The 23,501-nt window shown below is 31.0% G+C and overlaps 1 protein-coding gene and 2 long non-coding RNA genes across 3 annotated transcripts; 1 reads left to right on the plus strand and 2 right to left on the minus strand.

Moving 5' to 3' along the window:
- The first annotated feature begins 2,103 nt into the window (after positions 1 to 2,103).
- Positions 2,104 to 3,269, plus strand: LOC107918702 (uncharacterized). The gene is made up of 2 exons (XR_001690208.2): positions 2,104 to 2,419; positions 2,742 to 3,269. It is a non-coding gene; the product is annotated as an uncharacterized lncRNA (long non-coding RNA).
- A 6,013-nt stretch (positions 3,270 to 9,282) lies between these two features.
- LOC107918891 (probable 1-deoxy-D-xylulose-5-phosphate synthase 2, chloroplastic) lies at positions 9,283 to 12,480 on the minus strand. The gene is made up of 10 exons (XM_016848469.2): positions 12,365 to 12,480; positions 12,090 to 12,281; positions 11,845 to 12,009; positions 11,574 to 11,724; positions 11,207 to 11,478; positions 10,845 to 11,118; positions 10,444 to 10,751; positions 10,080 to 10,361; positions 9,708 to 9,995; positions 9,283 to 9,629 (listed from the first exon to the last, which is right to left on the minus strand). The coding sequence occupies exons 1-10, from the start codon at positions 12,449 to 12,451 to the stop codon at positions 9,471 to 9,473; spliced, it is 2,178 nt and encodes a 725-aa protein (XP_016703958.2). The 5' UTR covers positions 12,452 to 12,480; the 3' UTR covers positions 9,283 to 9,470.
- Positions 12,481 to 18,167: 5,687 nt separating this feature from the next.
- LOC121220199 (uncharacterized) lies at positions 18,168 to 18,985 on the minus strand. The gene is made up of 2 exons (XR_005917371.1): positions 18,680 to 18,985; positions 18,168 to 18,600 (listed from the first exon to the last, which is right to left on the minus strand). It is a non-coding gene; the product is annotated as an uncharacterized lncRNA (long non-coding RNA).
- Between the last annotated feature and the right edge of the window lie 4,516 nt (positions 18,986 to 23,501).

The raw sequence follows: 23,501 nt of genomic DNA on the forward strand, positions 1-23,501 counted from the left end.
CAATAGAGAACGATGAGAGTGAACCAATCCCACTGAGCCTCGGACTCCAAGTTGATCACACAGATGAGATATAGGTATTTTCCTAGGGTTCGTCATCTTCTCCATTATCCATATCTTTATTGTTACTCTACTTTTCTCCTTCCATAAGCTCTTTCCCCTCATTTTCCTTGAGAGACCTTATTGAATTAAGCATTGAAGAGTGCATAGCTAAAGGTTAATTTATAAATTTAATAACGGAGTTTGAAATTGAATTATAATTTTTTTGAGAAGTTAAAATGTAATTTTATCTTATATTAACTTATGATTCATCAGTTTTAAAACAAATAAATAAAAATCTATTTATTTTAGAGAATTAAAGTACAATTTTACTTTATAGTAACTTTTGATTCAATTATTTATTAAGGGACTAAAAGATAATGTTTCATTTAGTGGGGCCTGCACCTCTAAATTCTCCCATGCCCAAAGCTATCAACCTTGCACGACCAAAGAAGTCCAATCAAAACTTGAATTTCATAAATTTTGACTTGTCCTTTAATATTTTTAGGACACAAGTTACACAAAATAATAATAAAAAAATCACCAAAATTAATATTAATTATATTTAAAAACTAATCAAAATATTAATCAAAATTATATCGAATGTGTTCACTATCACCCCTGCCTCCGAGAAAAAAAACATTAAAGAAATTTGGGATTAAAATTTTTGTTGGGTTGTGTCGAAATCGTCTTTTTTGAAAACAAAAATTTTAGTTGTCGACTTTAAAAAACAAAAATTGGAGTCGTCACCGATCCTTTATTAAGGTGTGATCGGCTCACCTTAAAATGATTTTGGTCTACGAAATTTGAGAAAATGAGTCCGGGAGTCAGTTACGCATGAGGAAGGATTAGCACCCTCGTAAAGCCCAAAATCGGTACCAAATTGATTCTTTAATGTATTGGTGTCGAAAATTTGAAAATATTTTAAAAGGAAACTTTTTATCTCATGAATAAATCAAAATAATAAGACATTCTTATTTCAAAGAAATAAAACACCACATCCAGTGAGTTAGGGCACAATATTTTTAAATATTCAAAATACCCGAATATTGCCTTTTGCTTTTGAAAATTCTTATTTCGAGAAGTCAAAATATCAGGACCAGTAAGTTAGGACCCAACATTTTTGAATCCCCGAGAATAAGCTTTATTTGAAATCTGTGAATTTATTGCAAAACAAATACTGGGCTCTCTAAATTCATCAAAAAATAATCGCAATCCAGTAAGTTAGGATACGATTATTTTCTCGAGAATCATGAATGTCAAATATTTTGGAAATTTATAAAATATGATGATTTTAATGCTTAGACGAGACCAAAATATATATTTTTAAAAGGTGTGTTGAAGAGTTAATGTACAATTTTGAAACAAATACCTCACTTTAAATTATATATATGCGTTTCAAAATATAAGTATAATATATAAATAAAATTTGAAAACATGTATATGCATATATTAAAACGGGTATATAAGTATATAAAAAAGAATGAAGTATATAAAACAAAACTTATATTAACTTCTAAAGGAAAAAAAATATGTATGTATATATGTATATGAAGATTGTGAAAAAAAATAAAAAAAAATAAAAAAATGTATATGTGTATATATTTACAAAAAAATGTATAAGTATATATGTATTGGTAAATCATGAAAATATGTGTGTATTTAAAAAATTATATATGTACAATAAGTATAAAATAATAGAACATATATATAGAACAAATTAAGAATATATATAGAATATATATACCACAGAAAATGAATATATATTTTAAATTACAAAATATGAGAAATGTATGTGTATTTTGAAAGGTGTATATGTATATATAAGGTATAAAGTATAAAGTATATAAAAGTTTAAAAATAATAAAAAAATTAGAAAAACGTATGAATAAAACATATGCACGTATTTATAAAAACTTAAACTGTATATATATATTAAAAATATGCATATTATATATGGAAAATATGCGTATGTACTATATGAAAAATGCATGTGTATAAATATGGCAATAATAATAACAATAATGCTAATAAATGAAATAACAGGAGTAATAAACGGGGGCTAAATCAAAATTAAACAATAATTTTAGGGTCAAAATCTAAAAAGAGGCTAAATCAAATTGAACACGAAAGGGGAAGGACCAAAGAAACAAATATCCCCGCTATAGTAGAAAACGCAGGTTTGGTCGGGTTCTGGGTCAGGTCACACGGGTTATTGGGTTACATTAAAATGGCGCCGTTTTTCAAACCAGATAAAATCCCCTTTTTCAAACCCTAAATGAAAACCCTATTCAATTTGCAACCACAACAGCCGCAAGGTCCAACCCCTTCTCCTGCTCCTCACGCCGAAGTCAGCAAGAATGCCGACGGCGCGCCTCTGCCGGTAAGAAACTTCTCCTTTTCCCTTGTTATTTCGTTTATTTGTTTTTAAAAACAAAGAAGAAAATAAAAAAGGAACAAAACAGTAAAGAGAAAGGAAAAACGGAACCAATCTCAATACCTTCAAAACTTTTTTTTTATTCTTTGTTTTTGCTTTCTTCAATCTTTTGATACAAAGAATTTTTTCCTCTCTTTCGTATCTTCCCCCCCTTGATACAGATTTTCATCGGCTTTATATAGCGGATTAACACCAAAAATCTGAAAAAAAAATCAAAAACCCCACTTCTTTCCATTATTTGCTGTGCTTGTGTCCCCCTTTTTCACAGGTTTGGTGACCGTGGAGTGCGCGCGACGAGCGCGGAGCGACAAGCGCGGCGTGTGGGCGCTGTTGCGGCGTGCGTGTGGGAGCTGCTGCGCCTAGGGTTCCTGCTGGTGTTTTGGGCTAGCAAGCTTGGTTTAGTAACTTGGGCCATTGGGTTTCAATTATTGGGTTTTAGTTTACATTTGTTTTTTTATTTGTATATGGGCTGCGTTTAGTAGGTTGGGTCTGATGTATATTTATTTGGGCCGGGCATATTTGGGCTTATACAGGTTGAATTTTATAATTAAAAAACTACTATTACCACTCAACAGCAAAATAATAAATTAAAGAAATAATCCAATTGACAAGATCAATTGCCGAACATCATACGAAGGAACGTTCAAACATGAACAAATAAAAATCAAGGACGAAAAATTTGTGTTTTCTATTAATATTGTGGGTCTAAAACGAGATGTCAAGTCCTTTTTCAATAGCATGTAATGTAAGTGATTAATATTGACACTAATGTTTGAATGAAGCAACCCTTTGAAATTGTAATTTCATTGGAATTTGGAATTGTTTCACGATTTAATGTTTGTATTGATGCTCTTTAAAAAAGTTTTGGTGAATCATCATGCTACATTGTGTTTGAATCAATTTCATCTTCGATATTTCAATGAAGTGATCCCTTGAAATTAAAAATTTTATTAGAATTTGAAATAGTCCATTTACAGTTTGAAACAGTCATCAAGACAGTGGTACAAGAGGTTTGATTCCTTTATGACTTCTCATGATTTCAAAAGAAGTAGTTTTGACAGTTGTGTTTACTTTAAGAAAAACAGTGATGGTTCTTTTGTGTATCTATTCCTTTATGTTGATGACATGTTGATAACAGCAAAAGATAAAGGAGAAATAAGAAAGGCCAAAGCCCAACTAAGTGAAGAATTTGAGATGAAAGATTTGGGACCAGCAAATAAGATACTTGGTATGGAGATTCTCAGAGATAGAAAAGCAAGTAAATTATACCTAAGTCAGAAGGGGTAGATTGAGAAATTTCTTTGCAGGTTCAATATGTAGGGTGCTAAGCCTGTTAGTACTCTTTTAGCAGCCCATTTCAAACTTTCATCGGATTTGTCTACACAATCAGATGATGAGATTGAGTACATGTCACATGTTTCATACTCTAGTGCAGTGGGATCTCTCATGTATGCTATGGTTTGTTCACGTCTAGATTTATCATATGCAGTCAGTGCAGTTAGAAGATACATGGCAAATCCCAGTAAAGAACATTGGAAAGCAGTTCAGTGGAGTTTTAAGATACTTATGATGTACTACTGATGTTTGCTTACAGTTTGGAAGAACTAGAGATGAAGTCATTGGGTATGTTGATGCCGATTTTGCTAGAGACCTTGATAGAAGAAAATCTCTCACAGGTTATGTCTTTACAATTGAAGGTTGTGCAATTAGTTGGAAAGCCACTTTGTAAACTTCAATCGCTTTGAAGTACATGGTGATTACTGAGGCTTGTAAAGAATCTATTTGGTTGAAGGGACTATTTAGTGAACTCAATGAAGACCTTCAAATCAATACAGTATTTTGTGACTGTCAGTGTGTCATCTTCCTTACAAAAGATCAAATGTTCCATGAGAGAACAAAACACATTGATGTTCGGTATCATTTTGTCCGTTATATTATTGCTCGTGGTGATATTGTTGTGAGCAAAATTAGTACTCATGAAAATCCTACAGATATGATGACTAAGTCACTTCTTATAACCAAGTTTGAGCATTGCTTAGACTTGGTTATGCTCAAACTTGGTTGGTGTTCATTGTTGAAGTTAAACCCTTAAGGGGTTTTATGGAAGAGGTGAAAAACTTGTTCGTTGAGAATTTGTGTCAAGGTGGAGATTGTTAGAGTTGTGTGACCCAAATTCTAAGAGATTGCTTGCAAGTTAAGTTAAACAAAATATATTTTCTTTCTAGAAGATTTAGTATTTATGAGTATAATATATTTAGCATTTATTAACATAATATATTTGACTTTGATTAGAATTAGGTTTTTTCAATTTATAAATAAATGTAGTTAAAACTCTTCTTGTAATCATTCGAATTTGACATAGTGAATATTCTTCTCCTTTACTCGTGATTTTTTTCCCGAAAAGGTTTTCACGTAAAAATCTATGTGTTCTTTATTTTTATTTCTCTTTTTATTTGCGATATATTGTCATTACCGACGTTCTATTTTTACAATTCACTTACTCAAAACACGGTATTTTTTACAAGAAATTTACATTCTGAATCATTAATGTCAATAATAGACTTTTAGTTATTTAATATGATCAAACTAAAAAATTGTGATCTATATAAAACTAATACTGAATTAAGGTATCTAATATGTAAATTAACGTGTAATGTTGTGTCAGCTTCTCCAATCCACATATTGCTCTATCCCAAAAAGACAAACATTTGGCGCCATCTGTGGGAACTCGAGCAAGAAGCCATGACCATTACCAACGAATTAGCTTCCAAGCCTATTTTCAACCCCTCGACAACCCCTACGGCAAATACTTCTAAACCGACCTTAAATTTTTCCATCACTTCCACTGTGATCAAGATTTCTAACCATGGTTAAAACCATCATGACATTCCAACTCAAACAGATCCTGCTTTCCTCCACCTCTCTTGGAGACTATTCAAAAGCCATAGTCAAGGTGATACCCCTTTCGCACTGAAATTCCTGTTTCCTTCACCAATTGAGTATCCCCTCAACCATTTGGTTATTTTACAAACCTCTTGCATATGACTTCACCATCTCAAGCTTTTGTATTTGTAGCTCAATCCACCATTCCCTTTTTCTCATTTCTATCTTATCTTGTTGGTTACCCACAAGCCTCTAAACAGCCTTTCTATACACATCTTGACTCCAACCTCCAAAAATATTCAATAAAAGTAGTAGTTTAGCCTCGAAAAATTACATGATCCTTTTCACAGTAAAGGATAGAAATATTCAATAAAGGTTAACGATAGGCTTCCAAAATATTTTCAAACCCATTGTACAAAATCCTTACAAGAATCAAGATATTCAATTATTAAGGTTTATGTGACTCGAATTCCGTCCAAATAAAAGGTCCAAGTAAAAGTAAAGTAGAACATATTTCAAAAAAACAAACGATAGATAAACTCCATTCACAGCACGAAGCCGAAAACATTAAATCCCCACAAAACTTCTCACATACCGCAACCATGGAAACAACAATTCTTTACAGAAAATCTCCGTTGAGCTCTTCGACCACTACTCTTGGGATCCTTTATCACCTATAGTCGTTTTCACAGAATGGGTTTTCGCCATGCCACTTTATAACTCGTCCCAAACCTAAGGGTGGACTATTAGCACTAAGCTAGGCTCTAAGCTAACCTCCCAGCACATGCATACGTCAGGTAAAGACTCAGACTGCCCAGACTTGCGCTCTACCACCGCCAATCCAAATCAGCCTTGGGTCGCAAATCAATCACACGGGTGAGATATAACCTGAGGTATTTTCTTAAGATATTAATCATATTCTCTATTACCACCTTTACCATTACTCCGTTTTTCTCCTTCCAAAGTAGCACTTACTCCGATGTCACATAGCTAACCTTCTTCTTACAGGATCGTAAAATGCCCAATACAAGCTCGAAGCCCAATATCCACATGACACAATGCTACCCCATTCAAGAAATATATAAATAGATATCAACTGAAGACTTGAACACAAATAGTTTACCACTCTATTAACAGTTCAATCATCCATTTTTGTCATCTTGATAAGTCTCTTTTGATAAATAAAGAGAAATATATATGATCATGTAAATTCGAAAATAAAGTTAATTTCATTTTATGTATCCAAATTATGATTAATCTTTTATATTCAAAATATTTTAATTAAGTACTTGAAGTATTAGTACAATAAAAATTAGATCCTTCTGTTGATTTGGGCATTAAATACTAACATGTTGATTTGGGCGTTACATACCAACACATTGATCCAATTCTAAACATGTGTAAATCTATCACATTGATAACTTGGATATAACAACACTCCTTTATATCCAAGTTTTCCATGCCGTGGATTCAGACATGTTTAAATTTTTTTATATGTCTTAAATAAACTTTATGTCCAAATAAATATTTAAGTAATGGTTATGTTAATGGAGTAACTTGATTGATATAATATTAATACTTTTAAAATTTTAATTTAAACATTTTAAAGTTTAGATTGACACTTTTATCATTAAAAAACTACTGCTACCGGCTACTACTACTACCACAACAACAAAAGAATAAATAAAAAAATATAGGCTTAATACCACTTCTGGCTCGTCTTCTATAGCTAAATTATTACTTTGGTACTTGTATTGTTTTTGTATCAGTATGGCATTTGTACTTTTATTTTGTAATCGTTGTTACCCCAACCCAAATTTAAAAAAAAAATCAAACTAACCAATGACATGTTGCCATGTGTCAAGTAAAAATTTTAAAAAATATATTAAAAAATTTAAAAATCATTAAAATAAAATAAAATAATCCCAAAAAAATCTTGAAATTCAAAAACTTATAAAAAAAATCATAATCTATTTTTGAAGTATGAATAAATTCAAAAAAATTAAAAATTTAGTAAATTTTTTTTTAAAAAAATTATTTGTTAGGAATTTTAGGGTTTTGTTAGAAAATTTTTAAGAATTTTATGGTATTTTTATTAAAAAAACTCCAAAGTCCTTAGTAACAAAATTTTCATAAAAAGGAAAAAGAAAAAAGAAACCCAAAAATTCTAAAATTTTCTAAAAGCGTAAAATTCCGAACAACGTATTTTTTATGAATTTTTGAAATTTTATTTTTTAAGCTTTGCATACTTATAAATCTTAAAAATATTTTTTTATAATTCTAAAAAATATATTATGAATTTTTTAAGAATTATAATTTCTAATTTTTAATATTTTTGGAGATTTTTAATTTTTTAATAATTTTTTAAATTTTTAAGTAATTTATTTATTTATTTTATTGACACATAGCACTGGATCATTGGTTGGTTTACTTTTTTTAACGGAAATTCGGGTAGGAGTAACAAGCTATATAGAATGAAAGCGGGGCGTAGTCAGGTGGCTGGCAAGGCCCCCAGTCTCCCTAAAATGAAAAATTTTCATTTAGGCCCTTTTAAAATTTATAGAAATTTAAATTATAAAGGTAAAATTACACTTTAGCCTCTCTAAAAATGATAAAAATTATAAAGATTAAATAGTAAAATAGTAAAATTACATTTTTACTATTATAAAAATATACAATTTAATTTTGACCTCCCTAAAAAAATATACTGACTTCGCCCCTTAATGAAAGTAAGGGCCAAACTGTTAGAAAAAGGTACAAAGACCAAACTGATAAAAAAAGTACAGATATCAAAGTGATGATTTAATTATAGTACAAGGCGAAAAGAGTTATTGAACCAAAAATATAATCCAGTTGATTTGGGGCTAACATCTTTGGAAGGGAAGTTAAAAGATGAAGAAATAAAAACTCTCACATGTCGCAAACTCAAAGACGACAAATTTGTGTTCTGAATTAATATGGTGTGGCTAAAAGAGACGTGAAGTCATTTTCCAATAGCATGCAATCAATATTGTTGTTTCTAGTAATTTCACTATCCATGAAATATTTCATCTCTTTCAAATCCAAATTTTATTGGAATTTTTTGTGGATCTTTGATCCAAGTATCTTAATTATTTGCATATTATTATTAAAAAAGAGATTGGATCAATCGAGATTACTTTTTCAATGATCTTAATGTTATTTATTTATAAAAACAAGTTGAGTTAACTTTATAAATCAATCCTTTATATTCCCATATTAAGGTATTTAATTTGTGATATTTGAATCGATCGGTATGGGTTAAAAGTTATTTTATGAAATTAGATTTGAAGTTGACAATCTTTTCGATAAAATCAATTAGATAGTGACTTGATGATTTTATAGACCTGTGTTGGCCCATATTTGAAGGACCAACTTGTGGAGCGATAAATCTTTGAATATTGAATTAGTTCAGGCCCATATTTGAAGGACCAACTTGTGGAGCGATAAATCTTTGAATATTGAATTAGTTCAGATCAAGCAAATCGGATCCATTGTTTTGTGAAGATTAACTTGACTGAGTTGAAAACTTATCTTGGAGATCTTTGATTTATTCTAAATTTTATAAGGATATTGTAAAGCCTTCTTATGAGGCTATTTTAATGAGATCTTAATTATAATTGATTTTTATCTTAGCAAGTTTTAAACTCCTATATAGTAGTCTTGTGTAAGTGTGAGCACTTAATTTGTTCATTAAGAATTCATTATTAAGTAAACAAGTGAGTTACTTGGTTTACAAGCTAAGTTTTCAGGAGAAAACCTTAGTGAAGAGAAATCTAGATCTTAGGTGCGAAATTGTAGTTGTTATACCAGTATTTAATAAAACTTAAATCATTATTTATACGAGGTTTAAGATAGTGAATTATCTTTCTAAGTAAAGCTTGTAGATATAGAAAAACCAAACTACGTTAACAACTTTATTATGTTGAACTTTGTTTCCTATCGTAGTGAAACTCTGATTTAGATTATTCTTTTACTTTGATTAAGAAAACACTCAATTACATCCTGCTTTTACTTTACATCAAACTTTCATTTAAGAAAGAGGTACAGGTACAACACATACAGAAAATAAGTCCTAAAAGAATACATAAAGAGATCAATCTATAAGGTCGAGCTGGTGGACACATCCCCTAGTGTGACCCAACGTAGACAAAACTGTGGCGGCAATATGCTTTGAGCTTAGCCCTGCCTCTTCAATTTGATCATTTTGAGATCCATGGTCAATGTATTTATCTGGTAGTATCATTGGCCTCCACTGCACCATGTAACATTGATGTTAGAACAATAACATACAATTCCACCAAGTACAAATTTTAATGGATGTTAGTGTTACCTTAAGCTTTCCATCTAGTAGTCCATTCAAGCACAAGAAATGAGAAAAGTGGGTGCTGAACCCTCCCATTGATCCTTCTTCTGCGGTGATCAATATCTCATGTTCTCGAGCTAGTTGTCTCAGTAAATCTCCGTCAATTGGCTTACAGAAACGAGCATCCGCCACCGTTGCAGAGATGCCAAGCATTTGTAACTGCTCGGCTGCTTTCATACAACTTTGTACTATTGTTCCATACCCCAAAATGGCCACCTTGCCACTTCCTTCTCTTAGTATTCTTCCCTTCCCAATCTAAACATTTTCAAATTTCGGGTTACGAACATATGAGTGACTGTTTGTGACTAAAGAGATCTTAGTAGGATAACATTGATGTACCTCTAACGGTGTTCCTTTGTTGTTTGGTGGGAGAATGGTGCCGATGCCATTGCCTCTGGGGTACCTAAAGCAGCTAGGACGATCATCGATGGCTGCTGCTGTGGCCACCATGTGCATCAGCTCAGTTTCGTTCGAAGGTGCCATTACCACCATATTAGGTAAACATGCCATAAAAGTAGTGTCAAATGCACCGCAATGGGTCGGTCCATCTGCACCCACTAGGCCAGCCCTGTCTATTGCAAATCTCACTGGTAGCTTTTGGAGATCAACATCATGAGCAACCTGCAATAATTAAACACTTTGTTATTATTAGTTTTGATCACACCATTGCTTTCAAATTAGCTTATAATTAACTTGGAATTACTTGATCGAATCCTCTTTGTAGGAATGAAGAGTAAATGGCACAAAATGGTTTGAGCCCTTCAGAAGCTAGACCAGCAGCAAAAGTAACAGCATGTTGTTCAGCTATCCCGACATCGAAACATCGATCCGGGAATCGTTTTTGGAATAAAGAAAGCCCGGTTCCCCCACCCATGGCGGCATGGATTCCCACTATTTTATCATCTTCTTCTGCTTCAGCTATTAAAGACTCTGCAAAGTACTTAGTATACGAACATGTTTCCGACTTGCTCTCCATTTGTTTTCCGGACTTTGGATCGAATTTCACAACCCCTACAACAAGAAGAAAAACATCCGTGTTGGACACAATTCGAACGGAACTTATTTCGAGTCCAGGTGACAGTTTTGAATTGTACTTATACTTACCATGCATTTTATCTGGTGCAACCTCAGCAGGGGCATAGCCTTTTCCCTTCTCGGTAATGACATGAATGAGAACAGGCCCTGGGGCTGGCATTGATCTAACTTCATTTAACACGTAAACGAGGTCTTCTACATTATGACCATCCACTGGTCCTATGTAGTATAGTCCTAGTTCTTCAAATAGGCTAGCCCCTGAACCACCAACAACTCCTCTCATGTAGGAATCGAATTTGGCAGCGATTTCATGTGTCTGTCCACCTATTTGCTTTGTGATACCCTATCAATATGGCAAAAAACCTAAATAAGCCCATTTTGTCTAGTTATCATAGTGAAGTATTTAGGTTCGAATAGCCAAATTTAGACACCTTTGCGGCTTCGCGTAGTTGACGAAACTCCCTGCTTGATTGCAGCTTTGTTAAAGCTTTGCTAAGAGCTCCCACTGGAGGAGCCGGACCATCGACTGTGGCGGTCGGCAACGAAACTTGCTTGTTATCGTTCAAGATGATGATGAGATTTGAGTCAAGATAACCAGCGTTGTTCATTGCTTCATATGCCATTCCAGCCGTCATTGCTCCATCACCTATTACTGCAATTACATGATTGTTCTTCCCTAACAAGTCTCTCCCAACTGCCATTCCTGCCATAAAACAGCCCACCAGTATCAGCCTATCACGATCAATCAGATAAATATCGGCTATGAATATCTATGATGAAGAGCTTAGAACTGACTACCTAAACCAGCAGAAATGCTAGTAGAACTATGGCCAGCTCCGAAGGCATCATGAATGCTCTCTTCCCTTTTCGGAAACCCTGCTAATCCGCATGTTTGTCTAATCGAATGCATTCTCGATCTTCTACCAGTTAATATCTTATGCGGATAGGACTGTAAACAACAAAATACAGTATGTTAATAACCCATCATACATCGATGGAGCTAATTGTATATAGTACACTACGAACAAACTTCCAAAACCTGTCGCAATAAACAACATAACGTTATTACCTGATGCCCAACATCCCAAATTATCTTATCCTTAGGAGTGTCGAAAACATAGTGAAGCGCCACTGTTAGCTCAGCCACCCCCAGGTTTGAACTGAGATGCCCACCAGTGTTTGACACTGTGTAAACCACCTCTTCTCGTAGCTCATCAGCTAACTTCCGAAGCTCCTATCGTTTTTCAATCAACAAATTAATAATGCGTGATTAAAAGTGTTAATAATTATAGTTAATAGTATAATAATTATTACCTCGATGGAAAGATTCTTCATATGAATGGGATGGTTTATGGTATCAAGAAGTGGAGTAGACGGTTTTTCTCCTGAGAAATTAAGCAACCTTTTGGTTCTTGTTGTTTGTTGTCCAAGTTTATCCATGTTGTTCCTTTCATAGTTTGCATTCCCCGTTTCAAACTGAGCTGCTGTAACTCTATTGAATCGACACTGCAATCAACAAAGTCCATCAATGAAAAACTTGGAGAAAAAAAAAGAAGAGAAAAACTTGGGCATTTTTTCAGATAACTGACCTTGCGATGGAAGCTTGGAATGGAATTATATCCATATTGGGATTGGTGTAAAGGAAGAAATCTTGTTCTTAAAATAGAAGAAGCCATTGTTGTTAAGGCAGTATGAAATGTGAAGCAAATGGCTGCGATGTAGTGGGGTACTTATAAGGCTAAAGAACACATCTCTTTCTTGGAAAAGTCTATCTACGTAACCCAGTAAGCTGATCTCTTCCACGTGAAAAACCATGGATGATAATGCCCATGGTCTAAATATTTAGCCCCGGCAATCTTAAATTAATTGTTATGGATATTTAGCCAATGAAACCTTTGACACATTTCATCCAGCTATAAATTTTGGATTTTGAATATTTAGAATCTATATTTATTTTATACAATCATGATATAAAATTGTGATTTTTAAAATATTATTTTTTATTTTGTAGATTATTAAATTTAAATATCCAGTGAATTCAAAAGATAAATTAATTAAATATAATGTAAATAATAATATTTATATTTAATGGTATAACACATTTCTTATAAATTATATTTTGATTTTGGATTTGAAATTAAAGCTTAAATCAATTTGATTAATTCATATTCAATAACTTCATGTTAAGGTACTTTTCGAATGAGAACTTTTGGTAGGTAAGTGTGAAACAAATCCAATGTAAGTAGTTTTCGAAAATTTTAATGTAGATTGTACATATATGATAAATGACTTTTTTGGTACATAACTTAGGGTGGGACTCTACACCATAAAATAGGGGCATAGCTAGGGACTGATAGCGCCGACTCCCCTAAAATGGAAAAACTTTTATTTAGTTCTTTTAAAATTTTTAAAAATTTAAATTAATAAAAGTAAAATTATACTTTGGCCTTCCTAAAAATGATAAAATTTTAATTTAATTCTTTAAAAATTATAAATATATAATTGTATTTTTACTATTGTAAAAATTATAATTTAATTTCGACCCTCCTAAAAATATTTTCTAGCTTCGCCCCTGCCATAAAAAGAATTAATCTATTATTTGAACCCACAACATAGGTTTTTAAGTTTTTAAAAGAGTTGGGTACATTTTATATATCTCTCTATATATATATAATATGGTGCATGCATTATGTTTTTGAGTTGGTTAAAATATATCATATGTTTTTATATTCTTTTTAATTTTGAAATTTAATCTTTATACTTTTATCTTTAAAATTTTAGTTTTCTTTATTTTTCAGATTTCAAAATTCAAGTCCAACTATTAACACATTTTAGATTAATTCGTTAAATTTAAGTTCATTAGAACGTCATTTTTTATTTATATTGCTACTAAATGAGTACTTTTTTATATTTTAAAATAATAACTAACAAATTTAACAAAAAAAACTAATAGTGTTAACAATTAGACTTGAATTTTGAAATCTAAAAAGAAGAGGGATTAAATTTCTAAAAATAAAAGTATAAGGACTAAATTTCAAATTTGAAAAGAATACAAGTACCTATGAATATTTTAACCTTTTGAATTTTGTCCATCAGAGGGGGTGCAACACTCGTTAAGGGTGTTCAATCGGTTAACCAACCCGAACTACCATTAACCGAATTAACCGACCCTTTTAAACCCTTAACCGTTAACCGAACCGAACTTTTTCGGTTAATTCGGTCAGTTAACCGAATTAATCAAAATTTATATATATTTTTTATTTTTGGTTAAAACAAATATAAAACATATAAAAAATTAACCGACTTAACCGACCGATTAATTTATATTTCCCAAAAATTAACCGAACCGACCTAATACTTATATATTATAATATTACTTATTAAATTCGGTTAATTTAGTTAACCGACCGATTTCGATCTGAATTAACCGTTAATCGGACTTCTAAAAAATTATTAACCGATCCCGACCGATTAACTAAATTCAATCGATTAACCGAATTAATTTAGTTTTACCCGAAATTTACACACCCTAATGCTCGTAATATAAAAACAATCTAAACCTACTTTAACAACAAACAAGGAATAAGGATTTTAATGATTTGAACAAGTTATCTAATAATAAAAGTATACACCGACATAATTGCATGTACGAATTTGCAAAATGGTACAATGATATGTTGCTCCTTTGACTTTGACACAAAGGAGACCTTTTTTTGTAGTTTTCCCTGCATTCACAAATTAATAGTTGAAAACTTCAATTTCATCCATTTTTATTATCATAGTTTTTGAATTTTGAAATTTCAGTTAGTACGGAAATAATAGACATGAAATTTATTAGATTAAATTCTATTATTAGTTTCGTACTATGCGTAAATTGTAAACTTAGCCTATATTTTCTAATTTTATCATTTTTAATATCGATACTTTTCAAATTTAAAATTTTACCCTCAACTCAAATAGTAGTTCTTAAGTCTATATACTAAAATAATATAGCCTTTTTCGTGAATATCATTTGAAAATAAGAAATTAACATGGTGTTGCATATGTGATAGTGTATTTGTCATATAAGATTTTTGAAATAGTAGAATATAACGACTACCTTTTGGGGTGAAGGCTGAAATTTCAATATTTGAAAAGTACAAAGACTAAATCTAAAACTTACATATAATACATGAACTAATTTCATAATTTGAACTTGCATTATTAGAGAGCTTGAAGACTTTCTCTCTTTCTTTTTCACATTTATTTTCTAAAAAGAAATAATAGTTACATAAATTCAAAAATATCGTTAATTATATTAGAGGTCTTCAAATAATGACTTATATTTTAAATTGATCATCGAGCTTCAAATTGTTATAAAAGAATATTCAAAGTATGAGTATTAATTAGGTCACTTCGTTAACTTGGGTGTCGATTATTAATTCGAATGTAACATAGAGCATATTTGAAACATATAAATTGAATTTTAAACGCCTTTGAATCAAGAAAATAACCCTCATAAATTTTAATAACAATTTATATTTTTAACTCGTTAAATTCAAACTTAATTGTCACTTTTATTTATTTATTTCGAAAAAATGGCTTAATGCATAATTTGATGATTGAGTTTGACATTTTTTTTCTAATGTGGTATTTGTGTTTTTTGTCCAATGCAGTAACTTTTTAGTATTTATTTTAGGTTTTAGAATTTATTTTATGAAAATTTATAATTAGCTATTAATATTAGCAATTAACTTTCATCAAATCAACCCTAAAATCAGAATTGAATCACATCCATCCGATTATATTTGACAAATTAAATACAAAATTAACCAAAGTCAAAATCATGAAAAGTTCAAATCTAATAATTTTAGCAATTAACCGTCATTTAATTAACTCTAAAATATGAATTAAATACTATAAGGTTAATACTATTACTTTTAGGTACCAAAATATATAACTTTTGTAAAATACTCGTATTAGATTAGACAAAAAAATACAGATACCATATTGAAAAAAATATTAAACTCAAATGCGAAATAATATATTAAGCCAAAAAAATTCCAGTTGAGTGAATGTTATTTGTTATGGGTCTACATCGTACAAGGGAAGGTTGAAACTTGAAAAATAGGAAGCCTCGCCAACCACTGTTTTGTCTCAAACACCTGATATTAAAATGTTAAAATATAGGGATTAAATCGATAATTTACTTATAATACAAATATTAATAGCGTAATTTATATTTTTTTGGGTCAAAATTAAAGGGTATCTATCGTCGATAGTAATGACTAACTCTCGCACCACAGATTGTTTTCTGAAGAGGTAAATTGTTGGTTACAAAATATGTTCTATCCTCATAGACAAGGATCAGATCTCCGACCATATAATTAAAGGACAAGATGAGCAATCACCACGCCACACTTTATAATTCTCCAAACTTTAAATTGTTATATAAAAAAAAAGTCTTTAAAATATCAGTACCAAATTAATTAAATCAGTTCATTAACTTAGATGTCATGTAACATATTTAAAATGCATTAATCAAATTTAAAGCACACACGGATCTATCGAGCTGGCGTCTTAAAAGAATTAATCCTCGTGAAATTTCATAATAATCTACTATTTTAAACACATTAAATTCAAACCCAATCCGTATTTTTATTCATTTATTTATTTTAAAACATAAAATCCAATTGAGTGGATGTCATTTGTTTTGGGGCCAACATCCTACAAGAGGTAAGTTGAAAAATAAGAAGCCTCATGAATCACGATTGTCTCTTTTAAGGACCACAAATTTTTGTTATATGTTTTTATTTTGTGTGTTTTCCAAAAAATAAACACAAATTTATGGCATTCATAGCATGTATCATGCTTGCATCTAAATTATTTTGAGTGGACATAGTCCACACGCCTCTCCATAATTTTATTAAATAATATTTATATTTCGATGGAAGTTTACAATAATTGTTATAATGGACATTGATCATAGTGGTAGAACGATAATAAAATAATAAATAAAATAAAAATACATAGATTTTACGTAGAAAACTTTTTCAGGAAAAGTCACGAGCGGAGAAGGAGAAATTCACTAATGTTAGAAAATGAGTTTCGACTATATCTATTTTTAAGGGTTGAAAAACCCTGTTCTAATCAAAATCAAATAGAAGAAGAATAGTTCTATACAAATTCAACTTATGCTATATTTATTTCTGCAACAAGTGACGGGATTTGAGTCACAAACTCTAACAATAACCATGAAATCAACGCCCAAAAGAGCTAAATTACATTTTGGTCATTAAACATTAAAAAATAAAATGATTATTGAACTATTTGAAAGTTTTCATTTAAATTACTGAATTTTTAAAATCGTTGTTGTATGGCCTTCTTTATTCGCATCATTTGCACCAATCAAAAACTCTTGCTCTCATTCTCTTTCTCTTCTACAATTCAGTTTTTTTTCATGAAACAACTCCGAATGTATACGAACCAAAATCTAAACAGCTTTCTTCTACGATCTCCTACACGGATCATTATAACGACTTGGATCTGAGGTATATTCTTCTATTCGTTCGATGGGTACTGATCCACCATACCAATCATTGAATTATCACTCAGAGCTCGCTAGTCGGACTTAAAAAAAAACTTAATAGCCTAGTAACTTAAATAAAAACTTTCAAATAATTCAATGACTTAAATGAAAACTTTTAAATAATTTAATGATCATTATATAACTTTTTGAAGTTGAGTGACCAAAACGTAAATTTACTTATAGTTTGGTGACATTGGGTGTAGTTTACGCATATATTATTTGGTTCTTGACTTTGACTTCAATTTTCAATTTAGGACTTGATTTTTTTTGTCTCAATTAAGTATATGAGTTTGGCTTCAATATTCAATTTGGTATTTGACTGTTTTTTTATTTATTGGAGTGTGTGACGCTGTTTAAATTGAATATCAAATTAAACATTGGAACTAAACTCAAGTACCAAATTGAGCATTGAAATCAATCTCAAGTACCAAATGATATATTGACCTATATAAGTCAACTTTATGCGATTTAACTTTTTATTATTATTCGAGTTTGATTTAATTAGACAATAAATAAATAATTTAATTTCAAAATACTGAAAATTTGATTATTACATATTTGATTAATAGTGCAAATATATAAAAATTTCTTTAAATCAAATAAAAGATTTTTATATATTTAAATATCATTATCAATGCTGCATAAGTAAAATTTTAACATTAAAAAATTATAGTCTAACAAAAATAATTAAAAGCAACATAACTCTTTTTATATAAAAAAATATAGTATTAATATTAATAAAAGTATGTCAACGGAACCTTAACTTAGTTAGTATCATTGCAATTATAACAACTATAAATTTAAGTAATTGTGTAATATATCAATAAAATAATTAAAAAAATTATCGATTAAGTCTTGACTTAATTCACCTATTTCTTCTTACAATAACTCTGATTTAATTTCAGCAACTGGAATTGGAATTCCACACTCTTGGTCCTGTGAGTTTATATACACATATTGTGTGTTTGACAGACGAAAATGAAGACTTGAGTTTATATACTCATAAAGCTAGTCAAATTCAACATGGAACAAGGGAAAGAAAGGTTTTTCATGTTTAACCAAAAATAAATAATTTTTTACCTGTATGTATAGCAGAGGTTGATGGTATAGAAAATTCGGAAGGTCTATGGGCAGGAACAACCTTTCCGGGTTCATACTGAGTCAAACACCGTTCACTGATTCATAGCTACGGCATGATCTTTTAGCAGCAAAGATTCTAATGCTTGAGGATTTGGAAAATAGCATCTCCAATATGGCCTGTGGAGCAAAGGGAAATAAGAAACTAAAGAACGCTAAGCAAAAGGGTGGTCAACCTCACATGAGATTAGCATCCAACCTAAAATCAGCTAGCAATAGGCAAAGGGGCTTAACTTGAATGTAAGACCACACAAAACTCAATACTTTTAACATTCTCTCTCACTTGTAGCTCAACAAGGGTTTGCACGAGGACGACCTCACAAGGGGATGGACACAACTGCTTATGAGATGTAGGATAACACCACTTAAGGAGCTCGAATTAAATTGTTTATGTAGTGCTCTATTATAGGCTCGGAATAACACAATCTAGAACAGAGCTTTTCGAAACCAGTAATCTAAGAGAATAGTTTTCGACTAAATCTAAGTTAAACGATGCTCGGAAAAAAGTTACCTGATACTAGTTTGTGCACCTACATCAGAAAATGATGAAGATGTCATATCAGGACAAGCAGTTAACATCATTTTATGATAAAGAGTGGTTAGTTCTGGAAATTTGCAATTGAGATTTATCATTTATGGCAACACAAGTCATAATCATCTTCAGCCGAGCCATTGGTATACGAAACTATGAAGATGTATGTATGTATGTATGTATGAACTAAAAAAGTGTTTCACTTTATCCTACAAAACATGCAAATTCTGTTTGGTCGACCAAAACATGCAAAGTTAAAGGACTCATGCAAATTTATGTCTTTGCTCAAATGGTTTTTTAAGAATGTTTTTAAATCATTTTAGGTTTTGGTAAATTTCTTAGTATTTTAATCGTCTTTAAAATATTAATATTGTATTAATTCGATCCTTTCATCAATCTAACCATCGGTTTAGACGTTAGATATCAACTTAAATATGACATATAGCATTTTAAAAATACATAGATCGAATTATAAACACTTATAAATCTACAGAATGAACGTGTTAAAAAGAAAAACCTTCGAATTAATTTATTTTCCTACCTGTCTAAAGCACCTTTTTTTTAAAACAAAAAGGCTTAGTAGTCGACTTAAAAACGAAAATAGGAGTCGCCACCGATCCTTTATTGAGGTGTGACCGGCTCACCTTAAAAACGATTTTGGTCTACGAAATTTGAGAAAATAGGTTCGGGAGTCAGTTATGCACGAGGAAGGGTTAGCACCCTCGTAATGCCCAAAATTGGTACCGAATTGATTAATTAAGGTCTTATTGTCGAAATTTTGAAAAGATTTTAAAATACAACCCTTCGAAGTTTAAATTTGAATAAACCGAATTGAACAACAAGACACACTCATTTTGAAGAAATAAATTACCACACTCAGTGAGTTAGGGAGCAACAATTTAATCGTCAAAATTAAGTATGTCTTTTTATTTTTTTGAATTTTAAAATTCATGTATTTTGAGAAGGTTATTTGGTCATTTAGGTCAAACGAGAAATCAGAATCCAGTAAGTTAGGGTTCAATTTCTTGAAATTTCTAAACACTAAATATTGCCTTTATTTCAAAATCGAGATAACAAAATGCCATATCTAGTAAGTTAGGATCCAACATTTTGAAGTCTCAAAAGCTTTATTTTAAAATTATTTTAAAATTGTATGGTTTTAATAAAACAAACATTTGGCTATCTAAATTCGTCGAAAAAATTGAGGCCCAGTAAGTTAGGGCACAATTCTCTCGATAACTATGAACACCAAGCCTTTCGGAAATTATGCAATAGAATGATTGTTGTGCTTTAAAAATGCAATCTTACAAATGGAAACATGATTGAATAGCAATACATAGAAGATAAATAGCAACAATAATTTTAATCACATTATACAAATATCAATATAAATAATTGAAAGTTAAATGAATTAGTAATCAATTTCAAAAGACACATTAAGGTAAAAAAAATAAAGGCCTAAAAATATTATCTCTACAATGGTTTCTTTTTGTTTTAAAGAAATAGCAATTTATATGCGCTTGGAAATGGATTTAAAATAAAATTAAGAATAATGTTAAATAAAGTAAATTTATTTGAATGAAATTTGAAATGAAGAATAAAAGATGTATAAGCATGGATTTAGAATAAACATTTCATAAACATATCGTAAATAATAATATGTAATAATATACATTGGAATGAATGCAACATTGGAATATTTTGAATAAGTAGAATATATAGAAATTGGTACAAAAGAGTATAATTTAAAATCATTGATAGATTATACAAAATAAATTATTATAAAAATAATATGATACAATACGAATACATAAAAAAAATTTAATGTATTGTAATAAAACAACGTTTTAGCAATAATATATAACAAATAAAAAAAACAAATGTATGATAGTAAATTTAAAATACTAAAGCAATAAATTTAATATACAAATAGAAATACATAAACAAAATTGAGTATTATCTACAAAAGTTTTGAAATCATGTAATATAATAATAATAAATATGAAAAGAGATAAATAACAGATATAACTAATATAAAAACATATGAATACTAGTAAATACTAAAAAAATTATAAAATTAAACAGAATACTAAAAATAATAGAAAACATAACAAAAAAGATTTAAATTAAAATGTAGATATTTGAAGGTTTAAATTTGCAATCGATTCAAAACCAAGGGACTAAAGCAGCAATTAAACGCATGGATCTGGGCATTCAAATCCTATAGTGAAAACGACGTCATTTGACTAAGGACTCAGAAGAAATCACAGCTAAATGCACGGTACAAATTAAAAAAAAGGAAGAAAACTGAATCGAACAACTCCCAAATGAAGAAGGGCTCATAGTGCAAATAGACCATAAGGCGTAAACGCGCGGATCCTTCCCTCGGGTCAGGTCACTGTGCGGGTCGTAGGCCTTTAAACGGTGCCATTTTGAAACCATTGCTTCGGCATCAAACGACGTCATTCCCCTCAGCAAATAAAGGCTAAATTAAGCCTAAAAAAAACAAAACCTAAATGTTTCATTTAATACTGCAGAAGAGAGGTGAACGCCGCCTCCGTTTTCCCCCTTTCTCTGCCATTTCAAATCCCAGGCCTCTGCTCATTCGACTCCGATTCGCGCAGAGGAGAAGAAGGCTTCATCGGTGCACCCACAAAGGTAAGTTTTTTTCCTTTGCGTCGTTCTGTCATGAACCCGATCTGACTCTGATTTAGGCGGAGCAAACCAGGTTCCGACGGCGTCTACTCTGGTAAGACACTTCTTCTCCTCCACTTTTTATTTCCGTTTTGTAAAATAAGAAAACAAAGAATTAAAGAAAATAAAAAAGAAAGCAAAAACAGAGAAGGTCACCTTTCGAAAAAAACTTTTTACGTTGATTTTTTTCGTTTCTATTCAATATCTCTGTGTAAAAAAAAGCCTCTTTTACAGTGTTTTTATTGGCTTTTTATAGCCAAGAATAAAATAATAACAATAAAAAAGAAAAATACAGAAAAATCCTTAAAATTTTCTCTTTTCTGTTGTGTTTTCTTTGTTATTCTTTGTTGTGGTGTGTTTGTTGCAGGTGTACGGCCGTACGGAGACGCGGGCGTGCGCGTACGGAGGCTCGCATGAGTGCAGAGGCCTGGCACGTGCGGGTGAGAGGAGCTGCTGCGGCGCTGGGGTTACGTGGAAAGGCTGGAGGCGCGCTTGTGGGGAAACGGCGCTGGGAGTTTCTAGGGCTCCCTGCTTCTGATTTTTGTTTTGGGCTGCATGGTGATTGGGCTAGGGTTTAATGGGTAATTCGGGTTAGGGTATTTTATTTCTATTTGTAATTGAGTTTCAGGCAAATTTTGGGCCAAATTTTGTAGTCTGGACTGTACTAATTGGACCTTTATTTATGTGATATTTTTTCATATATGGGTTTTAATAGTTGGGCTCGGGCCGGGCAAAATTTGGGTATTACACTACCATTATTACTATTGTATTTTAATTTAAATTATTATTATCATTAAAAAAATTCATTAATTAACTCATATCATTTTTTAAAATTCAGGTCCAACTAAAAAATCACTTAGTAGTCATGCAATTAAAAAAATGACATTGTAATGAGCTTAAATTTAACAGTGTTAATAGTTGAACCTTGTAAAAATGAGTAGATGGTGGTGTAAGGAGGGCCATGTAACACCCCTAACCCTTGTTCGTATTCGAAACAAGGTTACGAAGTATTATCGAATTTTCCAGATCAAATACGAACATTTCATATCATTTAACATACATACCAGAATATAATCATCAATCACTCATATTGTCCCTTGTATGAGCTCTCGAGGCCCAAAAATACACATTAGAAACAAATCGGGACTAAATCAGAAACTCATAAAATTTTTCACAAAATTCCGATTTTTTTCCTATCTGCAGGGGACACACACCCGTGTGGACAAAAATAGGTCATTTCAAGGCCACATTTCTCACCCAATTTGATATCAACCTAAACATAACATTTTAACACATCAATATATCCCAACAAACAATCAAAACAAGTCAAAATCATGTTTTAAACATAACATAACATCATTTATATATACCCAAATACCTATACTTACCTATTTAATCCATCTAACTAGTCTACTAAAGTTGATTACAAATTGAGTACAATAAACCTATATCATTCACATCAACATCACTAATATGTCTTATTTTCAGCCTAACATATATATAAGCAAAATTATAATTATTAACATTTACACAAGACAAACTTTAATTAAATCAACACAAACCCTATACATGCCATATAAACCATATTGAACGTTTCAAAAACTACCAAAATAAGCTGGATAGTGTGACTTGATGTGCTGATCCGATCTTCCAACCTTTTGAAAATCTAAAAAGACATTAAAAAACTCAAGTAATCTTAATTAAGCTTAGTAAGTTCAATGGGTTAAACATAAATCTTACCGAACCTACAATAACACATCAATTAAATAAATTCATTCAATGTAAAATCCCTGCC

Source organism: Gossypium hirsutum, chromosome D08 (genome assembly GCF_007990345.1).
Source record: "Gossypium hirsutum isolate 1008001.06 chromosome D08, Gossypium_hirsutum_v2.1, whole genome shotgun sequence".
NCBI lineage: Eukaryota > Viridiplantae > Streptophyta > Magnoliopsida > Malvales > Malvaceae > Gossypium > Gossypium hirsutum.